We start from the raw sequence: 23,260 nt of genomic DNA on the forward strand, positions 1-23,260 counted from the left end.
ATACGATGTATCGTATCGGTTCTTAGTAGAAATAGTGAATCCTTGGACCGATGGCAGATGACAGCACCCTCAAATGGAGATCCTGAGAGGGACCACCGGCTAGGCTGGAGTATTGAGACAAACACAGATAGTTCTTTATTAGACTGGAAGTAGAACCACCAGAGGTGGCAGTAGTGAGTTGATATGCCCGGCAGGGCTGAAGTCCCTCTGATACTGGAACTACGATGAGTTGCTGAGCTGTAAGGAGAGACTATAGGTAGTGAGTAGACAGCGTATGCAGGGTATAACAAGTGGTAGATGATACACTCACAAATGTAGATCTCTGTAGTGTCTTCTATATGCAACAGAGAGTCTTCAGTATTCAGGAACAGGAGCCACAGGCGAGTACTGGTTCTTGTAAGCAGTCTGAAATAGAACTCACAATAACTGTGTATGGGATGGCTTCTTGAATAGAAGAGAGGCTAGGAGAAATTTAGGAACGTAGGCCCTCTTGGAGCGAGTACCGATTCCTAACTGTTAATCTGTAATAGTAATCCATAATATATAGGTATGCGATATCTTCTGAGGAAGAAGAGAGTATGAGAAAGGAATTAGGAACATAGGCCCTCATGGAGCGAGTACTGATTCCTATCCGCACTCTGCAATGGTAACTCACGATCTCTGTACCTGCATAACGTCTTAGACTGAAGGGAGCCTTAGCGACTAGGAACAATGGCCCTCGTGGAGTGAGTACCGGTTCCTGTCTGTAATAGGACTCACTGTGTTCACGTCTGCGATTGCCTCCAAGCAATAGGAGTCTTCTGAGTCTTTGGGAACCTAGGCCCTCGAGGAGCGAGTACCGGATCCCGACCAACAATCTGAAAACAAGAACAGAGCGAGCGGAGCCCCCGAGGAGCGGGTACTCCTGGTAAGTTTGAAAAGGCCGAGCAGTAGAGAAAGGTTTCCCCTTGCTGACTCGGATCGTTGTTGCAAGTATCGTGGACTGCCAAAGCAAGTCCCGTTGGAGTTCCTTGCTAACTCGCTTGTAGTTAGCAAACAAAGACCTTTTAAATTGAAAATGGATGACGTCATTATGGGGGACGCCCCCGAGGTTCGCGCCCTTGCTGGTACAAAGTCTGGAGCGCCCGTGCGCCCTTACGTCATCAGAAACATGGCGGGATCCGTAGCGTCAAGCCAGCCCGGGGACACCGGGACCAAGTGGTGGGGAGAAGCCGCGGCTGCATCTGTCCATCTGAGCCGAAGGGAGTCGCCACAAAGGTAGAGAGGGTGGAGCGAGGGCGAGAATAGGCACGAACGCAACACCTGGCAGCTCCTCTGGCTGAGCTTTTCAATGCTTCCTTAGTCTGGAGTAGTTCCGGAGGACCTGGAAAAGGGTGGATGTGGTTCCTATTCATAAAAGTGAAAGTAAGGAAGAGGCTGGGAACTACAGGCCAATTAGTCTGACCTCTGTGGTGAGCAAACTAATGGAATCCTTGCTAAAACAGAGGATAGTGCAATTTTTGGAATCCAAAGGATTGCAATATCCGAGGCAGCATGGTTTTACCAGCGGTAAATCTTGTCAGATGAATCTGATCAATTTCTTTGATTGGGTGACCAGAGAGTTGGATCAAGGGAGTGCGCCAGACATAGCGTACTTGGATTTCAGCAAGGCCTTTGACACGATTCTGCACCGAAGATTTATAAATAAATTGTGCACCCTAGAGTTACTGACTGGGTTAGATGTTGACTGAGTGGGAGGCAAAGGGAAGTAGTAATTGGTATTCTCTGAGGAGGGGGTTATAAGTGATGTGCCCCAGGGATCGTACTTAGACTGGATCTTTTCAATATTTTTGTGAGTGACATAACATAAGGGTTGTCGGGAAATGTTTGTCTTTTTGCCGTTGATACCAAAATCTGTAACAGGGTGGATAGCCAGGAAGGCGAGGAAAACATGAGGAAAGATTTAGCGAAGCTCGAGGAATGGTCTTAAGTCTGGCAGCTAAAAATGCAGCGTGATTCATTTAGGAAGCAAAAACCCAAGGGAAAGGTACAGTATTGGAGGTGACATTCTTCTAAACACAAAGGAAGAGTGGGATCTAGGGGTAATTGTATCTGATGATCTTAAGGTGGCCAGATGGTGGATAAAGTGACTGTAAAAGCCAGAAAGATGCTTGGCTGCATAGGGAGAGGAATGGTCAGCAGAAAAAGGGAAGGGATATTGCCCCTGTATAGGTCCCTGGTGAGACCTCACTTGGAATACTGAGTACAATTCTGGAGACCCCACCTTCAAAGGATAGAAACAGGATGGAGTCAGTCCAGAGGGAGCTACTAAAATGGTCAGTGGTCTTCGTTCTAAAGCATTGGGGATGGACAAAGATCTAAACATGTATACTCTAGAGGAAAGGTGAGATATGATAGACATTCAAATTTCAGGAGGTGAGCCTTTGTCAATGGAAAGGAGGCTCTAGAACGAGGGGTCATGAGATGAGGGTGAAGGGGTAGATTCAGGAGTAATCCTTAGGAAATATTTCTTTACAGAGAGGGTGGTGGATGCATGGAACAGTCTCCCAGTGGAGGTGGTGGAGACAAAACCAGTAACTGAATTTAAGAAAGCATGGGATAAATACAGGGGATCTGTAAGAAAGTGATGAGAATTATAATGCTAAATTAATTGGACGGATGGGCAGACTCGATGGGCCATATGATCTTTTTCTGCCGTCATGTTTCTATGTTTTCTCTATCCAAAATAAGTCTCCATGGAGAACTTAAGAGTCAAACAGAAAATAGCAGAGGACAACCAGGACATGGTCTGGAAAAAGAAACTAAAATCCCCACTCTAAGGCGAGGCTTTATACAGCAAAGGAGCTTCCCATTTATCAGCTTCCACAGGGGGGTGCTCTCCACCCACACTATTAGAAGTTTCCTCCCAGAACAGAAGTGGTTTGCTGCTCTACCTACCTGTTCCTAGTAGGGATCCAGGGGATCTCTACAAAAGTATGGTACAGATGTTGCTAGCTGTTTTGAAAGTTTACATGAGGGTAAAAGCACAGTGCAAACTTATTTTGGTCCCTGTACCAGAAACCAGAAGCAGTTTCTTGTAAGGACAGGCCATTTTATTGATTAAGAATGGAAACTGAATTTAAAACGAGATCCATACTGGAAAGAGCATTGCAACGTCTATGCATAATGTGCTGGACTCCTTCAACATGTGGAGGAAAAAAAAGCTCGCAGTCTGTGCTGTCGCTGACAGTGGAGCCAATGTGATGGGTGCCTGCAGCATCTTGGATCTGAATGTGTGCGCTTGTTTGGCACCTAGCTTCCATCTCTGCCTACAACAAACACATTTTTCTGCACAGGGAAAGCCAGCTCCTTTTGTGGAAGAAATACTGTATCTGTGGTGACTGGAAAATACCGAGCCATGGAAGTCACCAAGGGCTTGGCATGTCTATGTTAAGCCTTAACAAATGAAACGAACGGCGCAAGGAGTGCGCATGCCGATGTTAAGGTGCATCCAGCTGAAACTGGACCTGAACCAAAATTCCAAGAAACCGTTTCAAGATAGCTTGCCAGTGACTGGAAAAGTGATCCAGCAAGCAGAACAATTGGAAACTGCAGCTGTACAATTAAAGAAACCAGCACTAAACGTTACTGCTGAAGATAAGATACACAGCCAATGGGGCAAAATGGCAGAAATGGCGGTATGAAAACCCAGGGCAAAGCAAAGAGGAGATCCATAGGGTCCCGGAGGATGTCTCCCTGTGGTGGCGATGGGGGACTGGGACACGGGCTCTGCTCTGGAGATTGACTCCCCCCCCCCCCCCCCCCCTTTGTTGTGCCTTTTCTGCTGCTGCTGATCGTAGTGGGGGATGGGGTTCCCAGTGTGCCAGTCTCCCTTGCAAACAGCAAGAGAGGAGTTGGGTAGCAGGAGCAATGGGCACCAAAACGCCAAGGCACTGTGAGGTCCTAGGACACAGCAAAGGTGGCGTCAACATCCAGCGGCAACGAATGAGGACCAAGGGAAGAAAAAAAAAGCCCACCCCGGGGTGTAACTCAAGAGAAGAAAGCAGTATAGACTGTGGCACTATGAGAAGAGCAAACTGGCAGCTCCAACTGCAGCAAGGACTTGGTCGCAGCGTGCGTGCAAAGCAGTGGAGCGGCACAGCCGTCATTACCTTTTACTGAGTTTGGAGTCGCCAAAGTGCATGGGAGGCTCGATACTGACCGAGTACATCTCTCCCTGCCCTCGGGTCATATTAAAAACATCAGAGGCAACAACGCCCCAAGGCACCTAGAGAGGGGCAAAGCAACAGACAATGGTGGGAACAGCCCAAGGCGCCGTGAGAGAGGCAGTGGCACGGACAGCAACTTCCAAAGACTGTTCCTCAAGGAATACTACACCTCCTCCTAAAATTCTTCTCCATGCACTAACAAAGCTTTCTCTCAATAAACACAGTCTTGTGTCAAAAAAGAAAATGTAAATGTGGGAAGGGAACAGGACCTGAAGGTCTGGTTTTACTCCCCAGTGCTCGCTGGAAGGATTAACACCGTGCACGCCTGGAGTGGGACTCGCCTTACAGTTTGTGCTGAGGGAGAGGCTGCTTGCTATTAGATATCTTCAGTCTGGTGGTGGTTGCCCTCTGAGTTTCTTGATTGGGTTATTTTTCTCTGTTTTAAGTTTGTTCGGTTTATTTACTTTTGAGAGGTAATTGTTGTTTTATGTTATGCCCTTTTGATTTGTTTTAACCTATTAGTTTGATTTTTACTTTGAGTGTGTTTTTGAGCAGTAATTTCTGGAAAGACGGATTGTAAATTAACCAAATCTTTCTGACTGAATTATCTACGAACATTTGTTTCTGGTAGCACTGTGTTAAGTTGACGGATTATAGCAGGGGATGTTAATAAAGGGAGTACCAGAAAATGCCTGTATCTCTTCCTATTAAGGACAGGCACTAGATGGTAGAGCAGTCCCAGATATACAAGCTGCATTGAATACAAAATCAATCAGTTCCAATGTGGACCAGGTTAACAGCTGCTTTCCCCTTCTCTCGGTGAACAAGCCAGCAGCCTGACAGACTTCCGGCTCATGTCATATAGTTAAAAAAAAACAAAAAAAAAAAAAAAACAAAAACCCATGATAGATTGTAAATGATTTTGTCCAGCTCTTTACACTGCATGCTGCTTTCAGCCGGGGATGGATAGAGGAGGGGGTTGTTTTTGGACAGAAATCATCGGTTTGTGCGTGTTAATCTTGCTGAAATTCTCTCTGGGCAAACAGAAAATGTGAGGATGCAGTTAAGGAATCGCTGGGAACGAAGGTGATAAAGGCGCCTTTGTGCTTCTGATAGAAAGTGATTATGTGGCATTGTTGGATGCCAAGAAGCTGCAGGCTGGTTATTCTCTGCTGGTTGGGGCAGTTTCTCCACTAACACGTTCCTTCTTGTGATGAAGGAGAGAAGGAAACTTTTTTTTAAATTCATTTTTCCATCTTGTTGTACCTGAATTTGGATGCCTTAGCCATGCCTCAGCTGATCATGGGTTATGGTTGTACTGAGAAGAACACACACACAGGTTTTAACTTCTGTGTGTTCCAGGGCTGCCAGCCTTAATCCACGGCAGGAACAGAATGTGTCAGACTCCATTTTCGACCCATCATCTCAGCGGAGATGGGCCTCCACCAAATTCTGACTGCCATCCAGCACATCGGTCTCTTCCTGTTCAGTCTCCAGTACCAGGGCTGTTTAGTGTGGCTGTCCCTTTTGGCAGGGAGGTGCTGTGGCACCAGCCCCTTCTGACGAGCGTCGCTGCATGTGGTGACTACGGTGTGCTCTCACCCCGTAGCTGTTGCTGTGTTCCTGCAGCCGTCTGTCTCTCTCCCTCTCTAGCTGCTGTAGTGCCACGGCATTGTCTGACAGCAGATGAGGAACATAAACGGGACAGGGGAGATGGACCTTTAATTCTTGTTGCATTGCCTCAGGCCCTGGTTCTGTCTTCCTGTTCTCTCCTTCATAACTGAGGATCCTCTGTGCTCATCCCATGACGCCTTGAAGTCACCCTATGAGCTTTGCTGCATAGACTCACTCCCCACACAAAATGCAAGTTGAGTCCATGGAAATCTTTGAACCCATGGGCCTTTTTGCTCTAACTTTCAAAGGAGAACTACTCTGCTAGTTTCCCTTTGAAAATGATCTTGAAGCTCTATGTGTAGAAAAGAACCTGAGAATCTTCAAACTGTCTAGGGTTTTTTAAATTGCTCTCTTTAAAATTTGCATTCTTTTATATCTTGCACATCTGTTTCTTTTTCTGTGTTATGATATCGAGGTGTTTGGTGGATTCTCAGGGGCAACAGTGATGGTATCTCCTACGGGGAGGAGCCCCGTAAGGAACTGAAGCACCGGGCTAGACTCAGATGCACAAACACAGAGAATGTATCTTTTATTATACGGCTAGTGTGGTCCACCAGAGGTGGCAGTAGAGAGTAGATGAGATAGGACAGTGATGGCCAACCTTTTGAGCTCAGTGTGTCAAAATTCATAAAAAAAACCGAGCATAACTCGGGTGGTGTGTCACTTCTAGAAAAATCCATAATTTTGTGATATTTGTAGCTCTAATCAACAAAGTTATAATTTTAATATATATACTGTATTTATTAATAAAGCAAAAACAAATAATTCTTTACCTTACCTGCTTAGTGACTTTTTTGTTGCTGAATTTCATTGGCTAAATCTTCAATTGAAGGTTGGTATTTCGTACACTTCAAGTCCAAGCAAGCGTTACAAACTTCATCTGTCAGTCGATTTCTTTTATTGACTCCCATTCATGTTCACAACACTCCCTCCCCATCTCCCAGGCATGCACACATTCATTCTCACACACACAGACCCCCAGGCAGGCACCCATGCATTCACACACATACACCCCCAGGCAGAGTCCCATTCATACACATTCACACACTAAAGGTAGACCCCCCCTCTCTTTCTTTTGCCAGCAACCTCAGAACCTCTCTCATTCCTCTGCTGCCACTGTCACTGATGCCGCGTGGCTATTGCGGAGGTGCCGATTGCTGCTACTGACACTGAAGTCCATTCTGCTGCCTCCTCTGTGCAGGCCCCGTGGGCTTCCACTTTCTCCATGCTGATCTCGTACATTGTGAGATCCGTTGAGAAAGTGCTATTCTTGCACATTCCCAAAGAGTACATGTGCCAATCACTAAAAAGTACATTTTTTTTTTTTTTTTTTTTGCCTTTGCTGTCTGATCTTAGTTTTCTAATTGGTTGGTCACAGGCTTTTTTTTCACCTTCCCTTTCTTATTTTTTTGCCAATTCCTTTTATATTGTCTTTTTTTCTGTTTCTTTTTTCTCCATCTTCTTCCCTCAAACACACAGTCAGGTTCTCATTCTCACATGCATTTCTCTTTCTCACACACACAGGCTCTCACTGGCACATGCTCTCTCTCATACAATCATTCATATACACAGGCTCTCACTGGCACATGCTCTCTCTCATACAATCATTCATACACACAGGTTCTCACTGGCACATGCTCTCTCATACAATCATTCATATACACAGGCTCTCACTGGCACATGCTCTCTCTCATACAATCATTCATACACACAGGCTCTCACTGGCACATGCTCTCTCTCATACAATCATTCATACACACAGGCTTTCACTGGCACATGCTCTCTCTCATACAATCATTCATATACACAGGCTCTCACTGGCACATGCTCTCTCTCATACACTCATTCATATACACAGGCTCTCACTGGCACATGCTCTCTCTCATACAATCATTCATACACACAGGCTCTCACTGGCACATGCTCTCTCATACAATCATTCATACACACAGGCTCTCACTGGCACATGCTCTCTCTCATACAATCATTCATACACACAGGCTCTCACTGGCACATGCTCTCTCATACAATCATTCATATACACAGGCTCTCACTGGCACATGCTCTCTCTCTCTCTCTCTCATACACACACACACACACACACAGGCTCTCACATGCTGTCTCTGCAAACATTCAGGTCCTCTCTCTCAACTCACCTCATACACGCACTCTACGGGCCCTCAGCCTCTCTCTCACCTCTGGGCCTCCTCTTCGCGGGTCGCCGCAAGATGGGCTCTGCAGCGGCCCTGATCTTCTCGGGCCGCGGCAGCCCTGCTACCGGGCCTCTTCCTCTTCTTGGGCTGCTGTGACTTGGGATTCGCAGCGACCCGCGGCGGCTCCTCTTCTGCACGCGCTGATTCGCTTCCTCCTTCCTGCCCACGCGGCTCCGGCAACGTTTACTTCCGGGGCCGCACAGGCAGGAAGGAGGAGCATCAGCGCGTTGTCTTGAGGCTCATCGCTGCGACGCATGAACCTCCCTGCGCCCGGGGGCATTGGTGGAGGGTAGGGGGAAACTAAAAAACACATTTAAAGGCTCGGCGCAGCTGAAAAAGAAAAGGCTCGGTGCAGCCGATAAAAAAAAAAAAAAAAAATTCCTGATAGTCCTCGAAACGCTGCGCGTGTCAGCCAAAATGGCTCGGCGTGTCACCTCTGACACGCGTGTCATAGGTTAGCCATCACTGAGATAGGAGGTAGGAGACCCGCCCCACAATGGTGGTGTAAGGCCCCGATGCAGATGTCCAATAAGGCACTGTGGGAGAGACAGACTGGCAGATGTTATTACACACTCCCTGGTAGCTGAGTAGATAGAGTTCCCAATGAGCAGTAGAGAGAGGATAGGTATCAACAGTCTGTAATCCTCGGCAGAGGAGACCCGTTCCACAATGGTGGTGTAGGGCCCGCTGCAGATGGACAGCGAGGAGCTGTAGATGGACAGACTGGGAGAAGTTGTACTCACTCTCTGTAGCTGATAGGTAGTGTTCCAGCAGGTTGAAGAATTGGTAGCAGGCACCAGGATAGAGACACAGGCCCTCGAGGAGCGAGTACCTGTAATAGGATAGGCACCTGTAAATAAGCAAAGGGCCCCCGAGGAGCGGGTACCCAGGTTAGTAGAACCCCGGAGGGTGAAGGTGGCTTCCAGCAGAGTAGAAGCAGCAGAGCAGCTTCAGACCGGAGCAAATCCAATCTGTTGCTAATTCGGCGAGAGTCAGCAAATGGGCAACCTTTTGAATGCGGAAGCAGTGATGTCACTCGAGGGGGACGCCCCCGAGGTTTGCGCCAACACTGCTACAAGACGTGAGGCGTGCGCGCGCCCTAGGAGGCCTCAGGTGAACATGGTGGGATGCCGCGCCAGAGCTGCTCCGGGGAAGCCGGAGGGTGCGGCAAGGAGACGCTACGAACGCCATTCTCCCGAGGCTGGTGGAGAAGGCTGAAATAGAGGTGAGGCATGTCGGGCGAAGCTGTCTGAGACCGGATGCAACATTCTGCTTGTGTTATTTCTATAATTATAAAAATATTTGTGTGTAAACAAAAAAAAAAAGGCATAGGACAAGTAGAAAGGATCTTTAGCAGTGGTGAAAGACACAGGTACTTCCAGAGAGCAAGAAGTGGGATACTGCAGTTGGAAAAGGAACCAGGTAGATGAGGTGAGTCGTGCAGTCTTAATCTAATGTCATTTTTGTTTTTGTGTTGCTGTGCAGTTGTGACAACATTGGCAGCAGTTGGAGAGGTACCCAGTTCCTCGGGGAGCACAGGGATGAGAGAGAATGCAACCACAGAAGAGACAAAAGCAGGTAACAATACTACTGTCCTGGCAACAGCCGCCACAAGCAGTGAGCATACGACGGAGCCATCGAGAGAGAATTCCTCGAAGAAGTCGCAGACCAGCAGTGTGATACCAGGAAGCCAGGCAGCTTTTGCCACCTCCATAGCATTGCCTGCTGGTGCTGAGAGTCCTACGCCAAACCCAAAGTCCTCCAGCATGCCCTCCACAGTTTGGGTATCCGTTGCATCCAGGAACACTACAAAGCAGCTCCCACCGGCTGGAGGCAGAACTGAAATATCGGAAGGAGGTGCCAGTATCTCAGGGGTTACTGCGGAGGTCAGCACCACATCACCAGGAGGGCAGGGCACGGCAACCACACTGCAGTCACCCATGACATCTGGTGCGAAAGGTGTCACTGGACAGACTGTGACAATCGGGGCAGACACGTCAACAGGAAGCAATGTCACGTCCTTAAATGCAGGAACTCAAGCACCAGCAGGAGGCACTGCCCATGAGAGCAGCGATGCCAGCAGCTGGACATCGACAGGGCACCCTGCCACCTCCCTACCAGCCAGCGAGCCTACTGGCGCTGGGAATGAGACATCCACAGGGGATACTGTCACCTCTGCAACAGCCAGGCACAGTACGAATGCAGAAAGTGAAACAGCGGCCAGAGACACAGCTGCCTCCACATCCAGTCTCGCCATTACAAAACCTCAATCGACCACCCCAGTTGGCTCCACGACGGCTGGCGGGAGTTTGCTCAGCATGTCTAGCATATCCTCAGCGGGGAGCAGCAGCGCGTCCAGTGCCAAGAGCACCTCAGCACAGCCGGTGTCCCCTGGGAACAGCACGGGGCGCATCACGGCGACCCCTGCTCAGGAGTCCTCCACCACCACCACCACCGCAGCTGCTCCCACAGGTGATTTACTTTGAAATATTTACCACACCGTGCTGTGCGGCAGCAGTGCTTAAAGGAGGGGAATACTGGTAGTATACACAGAGAACAGACAGTGGTACTCGGTGTAAGTCCATGGGAGATGTCTGTGCTGAATAGGGGGTGCGGCTGGGAGTTAGAGCACGTTCATGTTCCAGCAGCACCCCCTGGACATGTACCTCCTCTTTGGTTAGCCTTTGATGGAAAGAATGTGTTTGTGCTGGGCAGTGCTGGTAGCTCGGGTTTCTGCTGATGGGACTTGGTTCTTGAGATGTTCAGCTCCCTGCCGGTCCAGTAAAACCAGAATTCAGCAGCTGCTGACTCGTGAATGTGAGGGTCCCCTGCGCCCCGCAGCCCTCCCCCGTGCCCAAACCAGATGTGAGGGTCCCCTGCGCCCCGCAGCCCTCCCCAGTGCCCAAACCAGATGTGAGGGTCCCATGCGCCCCGCAGCCCTCCCCAGTGCCCACACCAGATGTGAGGGTCCCCTGCGCCCCGCAGCCCTCCCCAGTGCCCAAACCAGATGTGAGGGTCCTGCTCTCCCCACAGTGCTCCTTAGTACTACAGCAACGGGAGGATCTAAAAAAGTGGGTTCTTGTTTTCACTGCCGCCTCTATCTGAACTTCTTTGTTTTTTTCAATTGAAGATTTCTGCAAGAATGTGACCTGCCCAAATTTCAGCAGCTGCATATCTGGACTGTCCAGCTACATCTGCCGGTGCCCCCTGGGGTGGTACTTCCAGGCCCCGGCAGCCTGTGTAACAGGTAAGTGAGGGGCAGCAGGGAGCAGGGGGACACTCCATGAAGTTAGCATGGGGCACATTTAAAACTAATCGGAGAAAGTTCTTTTTTACTCAACGCACAATTAAACTCTGGAATTTGTTGCCAGAGGATGTGGTTAGTGCAGTTAGTGGTGCTGGGTTTAAAAAAGGATTGGATACGTTCTTGGAGGAGAAGTCCATTACCTGCTATTAATTAAGTTCACTTAGAGAATAGCCACTGCTATTACCAGCAACAGTAACATGGAATAGACTTAGTTTTTGGGTACTTGCCAGGTTCTTATGGCCTGGATTGGCCACTGTTGGAAACAGGATGCTGGGCTTGATGGACCCTTGGTCTGACCCAGTATGGCATTTTCTTATGTTCTTATGTTCTTATTCCGGTTAATTATTTCAGACGAACACCCGGGCATCTTAATTGTGTTGCCATTCGCGACAACCTACCTGAGCTGAGGTTTTTTTTTCAAGTTTGATGTGTGTAAACCACCCCCACCACCAAAAACAGAGAAGGTCTGTAGTGGGATGAGCAAGAGCTCAGAGTGTCTCGCTCATCAGTTCCTGCCAGGATAAAGTTCCCTCCATTTCGCGCCACGTTCTGTTCAAGAGTCTTAGTTGGATGTTTTGTGCGAAAATTATGAAATACAACGTAAGAGAGTGCATTGTTTCTATAATAATAATGTGCTGGTGCACTGTGGTACATGCGTTGTGTGAGCGTGGGTTGGCTCCAGTGTGCCGTGGGCTGAAAAAGGCTGGGGAAACGTTGCCAGAGTGCAGGTGTAATCCTGCTGGACTGTCACCTGCATCATCACCAGCGCAATCGGCTCATTCATTTTGATGTATTTTGTGCCCGAGAGGAGAGATGAAGAGCAGAGAGGGATGGATATGGGGGGAGAGAACGGGTGTTACGAGGCTGACTAGCCAAGAGAAAGGAGTTAGGAAGGGGAGAGCGGTAAAAGTGAGGCGTGAAAGAAGGGAGCCGGCGCAGACAGTTGGATACAGGCACTGGAAGCATTTTAATTTTTTTTTTTTAAAAGAACCAGTTTCAGACTTTCTGAATGAGTTGATTTGGGGACAAAAGAGTGAGGAGACCTAAGAACAAGATTACTTCCTGACTCCCTGCCATCTCCGGTGTTAACCAGCAAATCCGTGGCTTTTCATCTGCCCTTGGCAGTGCCCTCACGGTCGCAGCTCATGAAGAGACTGCTCCCGTGTCTGAACATCTTGGTACGATTTGGGGGTGGCAGGAAAGCCACGCGGCCTCGGGACTCTTTCTTCTGATCGCATTCTGCGTTGGTGAACGCCGTTTGCCCACGTTGAGGCTGTACAGGATTGTTCAAGGAACGGCTGAAAACGAAGCAGTGTCCACAGCTCCTGGGGGGGGGGGTGTCCTAGCCATTGCACGGTAGCGACCACTAGTGGCTGGATTGTGGGCCCAGAATTGCAGGGTCCTGGAAGGATCCCCGGTGTTTCTGGGAGTTGGGCGGGGTAGAAATTACTACAGATAAATAAATAAATGACCCCTGGCCCGGGACGGTTGCGGTGATGTGGGAGTGGCTACCCAACAGGGGTGCGAAAACGAATCCCGGAGAACTTGCAAGTGATGGCCCATGGCGCCGGATCCTGACCCTAATTTTGATTTGATCTGAAAGGGACAGGAGGAAAGAGTCAGGTCCAAAAAAAAACCCCACGAAGCAATGTGCATACGCCCACAAGAGAATGAACACGACAGAGCCCTGTGAGGCAAAGTGTAGAAGCAAAGCCTAATAGGAGACTTTTACGCTTGCTCTCAGTGGCACTCATCTCTGCTGGGTTTTTTTTCCAGGGAGGACTTTCCAGGGATCCCTGCACCTTCAAAGCCTGAGTTACACTCCAGAGATGGCGAACCCAGATTCTCTGGCTTTCAAAACCACAGCTGCAAGCATTGAACGTGTCGTAAGTTGTTCGTTTTTTAGTTTCTTGGGTGATGGGCGGTACAGGGGAGGTCCCAGGCAAATGATAAATTCTTGATTCCAGCGGTCAGAGAGTGTGTGTCAGAGTCTGGTGCGGGCAGGACGTAGAAGAAGAGAGCGGGGAGGCCATAGAGAGCCAGGCTGTGGGTGCACTGACTGGCGAGCGCTGTTCAGTTTTGAACGGAGCAGGGAGTTTGGGTGGAAGCTGATGGTTGGGAGCGGAGTGATGGAATGATGTAGGGAGAAGGAAGAGACTGCACGTAATTGAATTCTGGAGGAGTCTGAGGATAAAATGATGAGTTGGGGATACCAGCGGGGAGGCTATTTATAACCAGGTGACAGAAGGAGGTGATGGCAAGAGTTGGAAGGCAAGAGATGTTGTGGAACTAGATCCGGAGAGCAGCGGATCCAGGTTTCTTAGTCACAGATTAGGAAGATGGGTTAGTGTCTACTCAAAGGCTTTTAGTAAATTCAGATGGGAAAAGGGACAAGAAGCTGATGGAAAGGAAGGAAGGGAATATAATTGATACTTTAGTTTTAGAACAGGGTTGTCCAGCTTGGCTCTCAAACCAGTCTGGTAGGCGAGATAGACTTGCATTTAATTGAGGCAGTGCACATGCATGGAGGAATTCTGAAATCCCAACTGGTATGTAGCCCACGAAGACTGGAGTTGGACAATCCTGTTGTATAGGTATTCAACATTAGAAAGCACGCGTGCACCCAGTATCAGCCCTGGAGGGGCACCAGTAAAGATCAAGGCCTGGGCAGAAAAGGAATTGTTCACCAACAATGTGAAGGAGCAGTCAGAGGGTTAAGAGGAAAACCAAGTAAGAGAAACACCAGAGAGAGCACATGAGGCAAGAGTAGGGAGAATTAATTGGTGATCTGCAGTGTCCAGAGATCCAAGAGAATGAGAATCATAAAAGTGCGAGAGGGCATGAGTTTAGTTTAAATAGGTGGAGAAGGGGGCGTGAGTGGGTCAGAACCCAGACTGAAAAGCGAGTGCATTAGTGAGAAGAGGAAAGCTTCGGATTTAGTGACAGACCTGGAAAGAAAAAGGAGAGAGACTGAATCTGGATCCGGAGAAGGGGAGACTCACATCTGCCTTGAAGGAGTTGGGGACGGTACTAGGTAGAAGAGAAGAGAGGAAGATTACCTTTGTGTTCTTTAGAAGGCGCAAGGTAGGCCGAGTCAGAGTATGGCTGGAGAGTGGAGCCACTGAGGATGTGGGCTGGAAGGACTGGGGTTGGAGAAGGGGGCAGGGGTAAAAGAGTGATTTGCTGTATCGTCTCTAGGGAAGGGGTTTAGAAAGGTGTTAGGGGGTAAGAGATTAGAATGGGGGTGGGGGGGAGTATGCGTCAGAGAATTGAAGATTGAGGAAGGCAATGGGAATTATTTTCAGAAGACTGGATAAGAGAGAGTTGCTTCCATAAAACGTGTGTATTTTCAGCAAAGTACTTGCAAATAATGAGGCTACTGATGTTGCCCCTCGATCTCTCTGTTCCCCATCCACTTACACAAATGACCCAGCCATGATTTTCACTGTAGATTAACAGGCAAGTAGGATTACCTTGCCCAAGGCATATAGTAGTCCACGGTAGCCACCTACAGAGTCTTGGGGGGGAAACAAGGGGTCCTCCCCTCCCCCACAGATCCCTAGGGAGAAGGGCCTTTCTCACCCCCAGAGGGTCCCTTCACCCTAGGGGTCCTGAGTGGATGCGTGAGAGGCAGCCCATGTTCTCAGGCTGGCTTTCTCCCCTGTCCCTACAGAAAGCTGACGTCCCTCCTGATTTTTAATATGCATGATATGAGACAGCGCACACAGATAAAAATGACTTGTGCTGCCTTTTCAGCTCTCTGAAATCCTGAAGAATCATTCCGGCTTTGTCCAATCCATCGTAGTAAAACTGACGTAAGTGGAAAAAAGTGTGTGTCTCAGTGAATGTGTGTGTGTGTGTGTGTGTGGCATGCATGTTAATGTTCTGCAATCAGTCACAGTACGTTTGCAGGAGCTGTCGGTCACAGAGGCACACAGTACCTTTTTGTAGATGGGGGGGGGGGAGGCATGATTGTACGGGGATAAGGATGCACGGTAAACCCTAATCCTGTGTGTCTGTGAAAACCATCAGCAGGTGCCGCCTGGCTTTCCATCTGAGCACATTACTGAAGTAGCGCCCCCTAGTGGTCATGACACTGAAGGACAAGAATAGGCTCCTTCCCTCTGGCTTGGACAGCGCCAGGCTCGTGAATGAAAGGTCCTGGTTCCATAGCCCTAGTTGGGGCAGGTTACAATGGAGCCAGAAGCTGCTGAGTCATAAAAAGGGGGGGAATTCCATGATAGGACCCTATTAAACTGGGAACGGTCTTCAAAAGCACCTACTTAGATGCAAAGTTCACAGGTATTTTCCCTGCAGCCGTTGCATCAATTCTCAGAGGGAAAGGAAGGGGCTTGGGGGAGAGAGAGTCCCCACAGAGCTTCCACCTGCTTTTTTCCTGCAGGTACTGGTTTTTCCCTTCAAAATAACTTGCATAGGTTTGAAAATATAATCCATGAGCCTTAGTTTCCCACTCCTCAAACTAACCATGCCCCCAGGCCCGCTTCCTTTTAAAGAATCCATCCCCCTCCCCACTTGCTTTCAGCTGGGTAATTTCCAGGCATCAGGAATAAATGTCTTCTGTGTGCTGATCCATCTGAACCCAGTCTTATCGGTCAACAAAGACTGCTCAAAGTGGCTTTTTAGCAAACACAGCTAAAATACAATTCAGAAACCTAATACATAATTCTGAAAAATGTATTAAATTACAAAATCAAAACAACATTCAGTGTAATAAATGCAGAGTAAAAAGCAATAATGATGATCCAGACCCTCTCACTAAGGAGCAGGCAGTGTCCTAAGAAATCATATCAATGTAATTATGTAGTAGATCTATAAATGACCTTCTAAATTATTCCCAGGCGATGCACATAAGAAACATGCATAATAGTTACACATAAACCAAAAACATTAAATACAAACAAACATTAAAACACAAAATAAAATAGACATGCACAACAACAAATGCTGGCTTGTTTCAATCACAGCTCCTCGCTTTGGGCAGAAATATGTTAATGAATTGGGTACTGTGGTATGGTTGCGCTGGACGCTGTCTCTTGGCCAGTGGGTGGCGCTGTTTCTGCTTGCTTCTAAATCACAGGGGCTGTATTTAAACTTCACTAGGCTGGGGACTACCAGTAGAGGGAGTTTTGTAGAGCCGGGGCCTAATCTATTTCCTTAGCTGCCTCTTCAGTATAGTACTGACAAGCTTCCCACTCCAAACAGACTCTCTCATGCAGAAGATCAAGAAAACCAAGCTGTGGTCTAATCCAAGATTTTATAATTTCAGAAGGGAAGTTTCCAGGGGGTTTAAAACTCATGCACAACAAAAACACCATTTTGCTCGTCTCCTAACAATAATTTCTTTCCCATCTTCAAATCCGTGCTTATAATAAAGACGTTTCCCTAGAGAGCCCTCCTCCCTGCTCCAGCGCTGTTGGGGCTCACTAACCAGTGACAGTCATGCTTGCCTGATCATTTAAGCTTCTGTCAAGTGCAGACTGATTTCTTCCCTCTCCTGGTGTCCCTTGCCCCTTTCCATCCCTGGATAGGGTCCTGGCAGGTGGGGACGCCCATAAGCCGCCCTTTCGCTCTGCAGCCTTTCTGCGCGGCTTCCTCTGCTTGAAGGTCCAACCACGTGTGTGTGTCTCTCTTGCAGGAGCGGCAGCGTCATCGCCACCATGAATAACCTTTTCAGTCAGTCGTCCCCGGTGACTGGCGAGGACGTGACCGGGGCCATTCAGCGTTTCATCAGCGAATGCCGTGACTGTTGGCCACTGCAGAAGGGGGATTCCTTTCAGGGTGGGGTTTACCTTGCTGCATATTACTGTGCTCTGCTTTTCCAGCGATGCCTTTTATTTAGATTTTGTATTTTTATTCTCTTACGGTTGATTGGGGAAGAAGGGGGGGGGGGAGCGAAGGACGGGAACGCAAGGCTGGGTTTGTGTTTGTCGGCACTGCGTGCAGCCAGCCTGACAAGCCAGTCCGTCTCTTTCACTTTCTCTGCCTGTTGCTGTGTTTACAGAGACGAGCATCTGTGGCCCGGACAGCTGTGACGTGAACACCACCACCTGCAGGGCCAGCAATGGAGAATTTACCTGCACTTGCAAAGATGGCTACTTCAAACTCTTCCCCTCGGACAGAAGCTGCATGGGTAGGTGATGGCAACACCTGCTATGGAGTTACCCAACATCCATTGCAGGGGAAAAATCCCCCCCCCCCCCCCATCAAGACAGACGGACAAAGAAGCTGCCAATATTCCACATAGGAACAAAAGGAAAAAAATAACCTTTAGAGGGATAGCCGTGTTAGTGTGGTGTGGCACCTTATAGACCAAGCAGTTTATTGAGGTGTGAGCTTTCAGGGACAGAGTCCACCTCATCAGAAGCAGGAGATGGGTAAATGTACATGAAGGGGTGGGAGGATACATACAGAGAAGCCACTGAATAGGGCAGCAAGATTCATGAATACTCTACCAAACAATACATGCTTACAAATACCTCTAACACCAATCAAAAACACACACAAATATTATGGAGCGATCTACAATGTATAATATCCAATAAACAAAAGCATATCACCTCCCATAAATAGGTTTCTTTGATCCTTACAATTGGTTTCAATATAACTGTAATGCATGCAATTTCTGTTTGCTTCCAGCAAATTCCCAAATAAATCAAAACAATTTTTTAAAAAAGAAAGAGAGGGTGAGGGGGTGGAGTCAAGATGGCGGCCGAATGAGAAGTGGGAGAAGGTTGCTCCACTGAATGTTTTCTTAGAATATTAGATTCTCCTTGCTAAATACCAAACGTAAAGCCCGGCTTCGAGAGAGCCAGGCAGTTTCTGAAACTCCTGATGCAAGACAAGCTACGGTTCAAACTTTCTTCACCTCGACGCCGAAGGAGCCGGGAGCAAGTGCCGCGCAGGACAGAGACGCAGAGCGAACGTCTCAGCCACTGGCAGATGAAATCTCACTTCCCCACCCCAGCGTGTGAGAGAGAAACGGGAAATTGCACCCACCAGCCTCCCAGACATCCCTGTGGAGCCTGGAGGCCGGGAGGAGTTACCGCAGTGGGGATTACATTTACCTTTAATGTCGGGAGACAGCAATCCTGTAACTCCGATGCCGGAAGCTGAACGGGACACTGTAGCTGAAGCCACGCGAGGGGGTGAATCTACAGAAGCACTAAGCTCCTTTCTTGTAAAACCCGTGGTAATAACTATGGACTCGACCTGGGAAGCATTGGCAGCTATCAAAGTAGCGATTATTAATTTGTCTAAAACCCGCCTGGAGTCAAATAAACGTAGTACTGAGAATGATAAAAGGATTGATGACCAGGAAAAGAAACGGAAAGGAAAATGAAAGTGATGGAAGGTTATCAGCAGCGCGCTACTCAACATGAGACTGTACAAAATAAGAAGATAGAGAACGCACTTCGAAGTTTAAACATAAAGGTTCTCAATTTCCCGGTCATTACCCAGATTTCAGCGATTGAAATGTTCAAGAAGTACTTAAATGTAATTCTGAAAATGCCTATGGAGGCTTTTACCTTTTAATCTCTAAGGCCTATTACCTGCCACAGAATAAAAGGGAAGGTGACCAAGAGAATTTGGAACCGTAATTACAGCTAAATGTTACCGAGTTATTGGAGTTGTCGCATGAGGATATTGTGACAACAAGAGGAGTGTTGTTTGTGACACTTGCCTTCATCACTGAAAGAAACAACGTATTGAGATGGTTCTTTCGTAGTAGATCTGAAATGTATTACGGCCAAAAAGTGTGGCTATTTCCTGATATCACCTGGGTAACGCAGGAGAGAAGGAAAAAATTCATAGAAATGAGAGTAGAAGCTTTGACTATATGTTCAAAATTTACTCTTCATTACCCCTGCAAATGCGTAGTTAAATATCTTAACTCAATATATGTATTTTTTGAACCATCACAGCTTTGTTTCTTTTTAGACTCGCATCCCAATGTGACTTAGTCAGAACAGATGGCATGTATTAAGCTCGTTCATTCGGCCGCCGATCTTTCTTTTTTCTTGTTTGCTTAATTCGATTATCACTCCTAAGATTTTTCTATATCCACCCTCATCCTATTTCTTATTATTATAGAGTGGTTTAAGAAAATAATTATTACCTGTATTTTGTTTTGAATTGAAACAATTTCAATGTAAACCACCTCATTTTTCATTCACAATGGTTTATTTGTCTAAAACTTAAAATGCAATAAAAAGAAAATAATAAGAAAAGAAAAAGAGAGAATTTTTTGGAAGGAGTGGAAAGTTTCATATACTGCTCTGTAGCCACTACCAATAGTTAACGTGCTTATGATTTTATAATCATGAACTATCCACCACCGACTTTTTTTTTGAGTGTGATCAAGTGAGTTAAAAAAACTTACAATACTGTTTCAAAAAAGATTCCTTCAAACTGATGCTCTTTTCTATTTATAAGAATTTTCTGAGACAGTGTAACCGCAATAGAACTGCGAAGGAAACTGATGGAACAATTATGACGATTGATGACCAATTCACACCCCAAAGTATGGGACTATCTTCAAGTCCTCGGCCTCATGGCATCAACCCTGGAGGTCGTCCCGTGGGCAAGGGCCCATGTGCGACTACTCCAGTACTCCTTACTGTTACGGTGGAACCCACTGTCCCAGGACTACTCAATTCGCCTCCAGCTACCAGCAGAGGTACGTTCTCAGCTCCAGTGGTGGCTACAGAAAGACCACCTAAGCAGAGGAGTAAGCCTATCCCCACCGAATTGGACCTTGCTCATCATGGATGCGAGCCTGCGAGGGTGGGGAGCCCACTGTCAGGAACTGATGGCCCAGGGACAATGGGACAAGGAAGAGGCGAAAAGGAACAAACCACCTGGAAGCTCGAGCAGTCAGACTAGCATGCCTGCAATTCAGCCATAGACTCCAAGGCAAAGCAATTTGAGTAATGTTGGACAACGCAACAACTGTTGCTTACATCAACCGCCAGGGAGGAACCAAGAGACAACAGGTGTCTCTGGAGATAGTTCCCCTCATGGCATGGACAGAGATAAACCTACAAGGAATCTCTGCCTCCCACATCTCAGGAAAAGACAACGTCTCTGCAGACTTCCTCAGCAGAGAGAGCCTGAACCCAGGAGAATGGATGCTGTCGACCACAGCCTTCCAACTGAAAGTAAATCCCTGGGGCCTCCCAGCTATGGACCTACTGACCACCCATCTCAGTGCCCAAGTTCCCAGGTTCTTCAGCCGCAGATGAGATCCACACTCCCAAGGGATCAACGCTCTCGTCCAGACTTGGCCAGAGGAAGACTTAATGTACGCCTTCCCCCCCATGGCCACTACTGGGCAAGGACATCCGCAAGATAGAACATCACAGGGGATTAGTTCTACTAGTGGCCCCGGATTGGCCAAGACGACCATGGTACGCAGACATATGAAGACTCCTTGTGGGGAACCCTCTGTGCCTACCTCCACACAGGGACCTTCTCCGACAGGGCCCGATTCTCCATGAAGATCCAACTCTATTCTCTCTTACAGTCTGGCCCTTGAGAGGGCTCGCCTGAAGAAGCGTGGTTACTCAAAGGCCGTGATTGACATCCTGCTCCGAGTGTGCAAGTTCTCCACATCCCTGTCTTACATACGGATCTGGAGAGTATTCAAAGCCTGGTGCGAAGACTGAGATACTCCTGCGGAAAACCAAGATTCCGGAGTTCCTACAGGATGGTATGAAGAAGGGGTTGTCACTCAACTCCCTCAAGGTCCAAGTAGCCGCACTGTCCTGCTTCAGAGCCGAAGTGGACAGTATCCGGCTATCAACCCATCCGGATTTGACCCGCTTCCTGAAAGGTGTTAAACAACTCCTACCACCCTTGAAGTAGCCAGTGCCTCTATGGAATCTCAATCTACTATTAGACTTTCTAGCTGGGGATTCCTTCAGACCAACAAGCAGTCTGCCACTATGTCTTTTAACGTTGAAGACTGTATTCCTGGTGGCAATATGTGCAGCTCATTGCATCTCCGAACTACAGGCACTATCCTGTCGGGAACCGTTCCTTAGTTTCACGCCTGGAACCCATTCAGCTGTGCACCGTCACCTCCTTTCTACCGAAAGTGGTTTCCCAGTTTCACTTGAACCAAACCATCACACTGTCAGCTCCGGATGAACATAAGGACTCTGAAGACTCACGCCTTCTTCACCATCTAAATGTCAGCAGGCTCCTGGTACGGTACCTGGAAGGATCGGAACCGATGCGCAAAACGGACCGCTTGTTCGTCCTTCACAGCGGGAAGAAACAAGGAGAAGCGGCCTTAACCATAGCCCGCTTAATAAAGACAGCCTACATAGAGGCAGGGAAGCTCTTACCACTACAGGTTAAAGCTCGTTCTACGAGGGCCCAGCAGTTTCTTCGGCAGAAACCAAGCTACTGTCGCCCGCTGAGATCTGTTGGGCGGCGACGTGGTCCTCCATACACACCTTCTCCAGGTTCTACCGCCTGGATGTTCAAGCCCGAGAAGAAGCAGCCTTCGCAAGGGCAGTACTAAGTGGGCCACGGGCAGCCTCCTGCCCTGTCCGGGAGTAGCTTTTGTACATCCCACTGGTCCTGAGTCCATCTGACTACACGCTAGAAATAGAGAAATTACTTACCTGATAATTTTGTTTTCCTTAGTGTAGACAGATGGTCTCAGCATCCCGCCCATGGTTGCCCCAGAAAAGGAGAACCTCAGATAGCAAACCTCGAGACTAAGCAAATACGGGTAAGCCGCGGTCTACCCCTACTTCAAGACACCCACAGTCTATCCGGTGTCGGCGTTAATTGGTTGAGTGCACTGGAAATTAGTTGAACCAGTCCAAGTTTTAATCAAGTTTAATCAAGTTATTTAAGCAAAGATATATCCACAATGGCTTTTCGAAGAGAATACTGAAGAACTGAGATTACTGCAGGGGTATATCTAGAGTGACGTCAGGTTGAAATCTGACTCTGTCTCCCATCTGCTAGCAGAAGAGCACTATACCCATTGGTCCTGACTCCATCTGTCTACACTAAGGAAAACAAAATTATCAGGTAAATAATTTCTCCATTACGCCTAACACGACAGGGTGAGGGATCCAGTTCAACTGGGGGGAGTACAGGCTGAAGAACAGAGGGGTCTGGATGAACTCGAGGCAAACTGGTAGACTAATTTAGTAAAACTGGCAACGTCCTTCACTTGAGCATGTTTTAAAATCTGCTTACCTGCACGCTTAATAGCCGACAAAGTCCTAAGGAAGATACGTGAAGTACATTTACTCGAATAATGGCTTAAAATTAGCACACATACAGGCGGTAGGCGTATTTTAAATCAGATGCGCGCAATTGTGCACATGATTTAAAATGACAGTGCATGTCCTCTCGCACGCCTCTATATGCGTGTGTGGGCACCTGCACGCTTGTTTTAAAAACAGGTAACGAGCCACCTGATCTGCTTGTTCTCCCTTCCTGCTGCAGCCATGCTGGCCCTTTCTGACCCTGGCTTTGCTCTCACTTCTTCGCTGCTAATTTGTGAGTGATCCTCTCTGCTTATCCCAGGCCTTCCTAAATTCTGTTACTGATTTTACTGTCACATTCTCCATTCTAAGGTTGTCTTACATCTGTCACCCTTTCTACGAGGAACTTGCCTTTTTTTTTTTTTAAATTTCTCTCTACCAAAAGATGCTTCCTGTGCATTATTTTTACCTTCTGAGAGATTTCAATGTGTGTTACATCCTTCCTCTCTCTCTCTCTCTCTCTCTCTCTCTCATCCTCTAGGGCAGTGGTTCTCAACCTTTTTCCGGCCAGGACACACCCAACAGATGGTTCTCACACGCATGATA

At 47.9% G+C, this 23,260-nt stretch overlaps 1 protein-coding gene across 1 annotated transcript in view; it reads left to right on the plus strand.

Annotated features, from left to right (window-relative positions):
* The window catches only part of LOC115073966 (mucin-13-like), a 58,923-nt gene that overhangs the window by 24,303 nt on the left and 11,360 nt on the right, over window positions 1-23,260 (plus strand). The window contains exons 2-7 of the mRNA XM_029572974.1: window positions 9,581-10,567; window positions 11,226-11,342; window positions 13,179-13,288; window positions 15,159-15,217; window positions 17,059-17,201; window positions 17,425-17,553. Coding sequence (XP_029428834.1) covers window positions 9,581-10,567; window positions 11,226-11,342; window positions 13,179-13,288; window positions 15,159-15,217; window positions 17,059-17,201; window positions 17,425-17,553 — 1,545 coding nt within the window. The remainder of the gene's footprint in view (window positions 1-9,580; window positions 10,568-11,225; window positions 11,343-13,178; window positions 13,289-15,158; window positions 15,218-17,058; window positions 17,202-17,424; window positions 17,554-23,260) is intronic.

This window comes from Rhinatrema bivittatum, chromosome 12, assembly GCF_901001135.1.
Source record: "Rhinatrema bivittatum chromosome 12, aRhiBiv1.1, whole genome shotgun sequence".
Lineage (NCBI taxonomy): Eukaryota > Metazoa > Chordata > Amphibia > Gymnophiona > Rhinatrematidae > Rhinatrema > Rhinatrema bivittatum.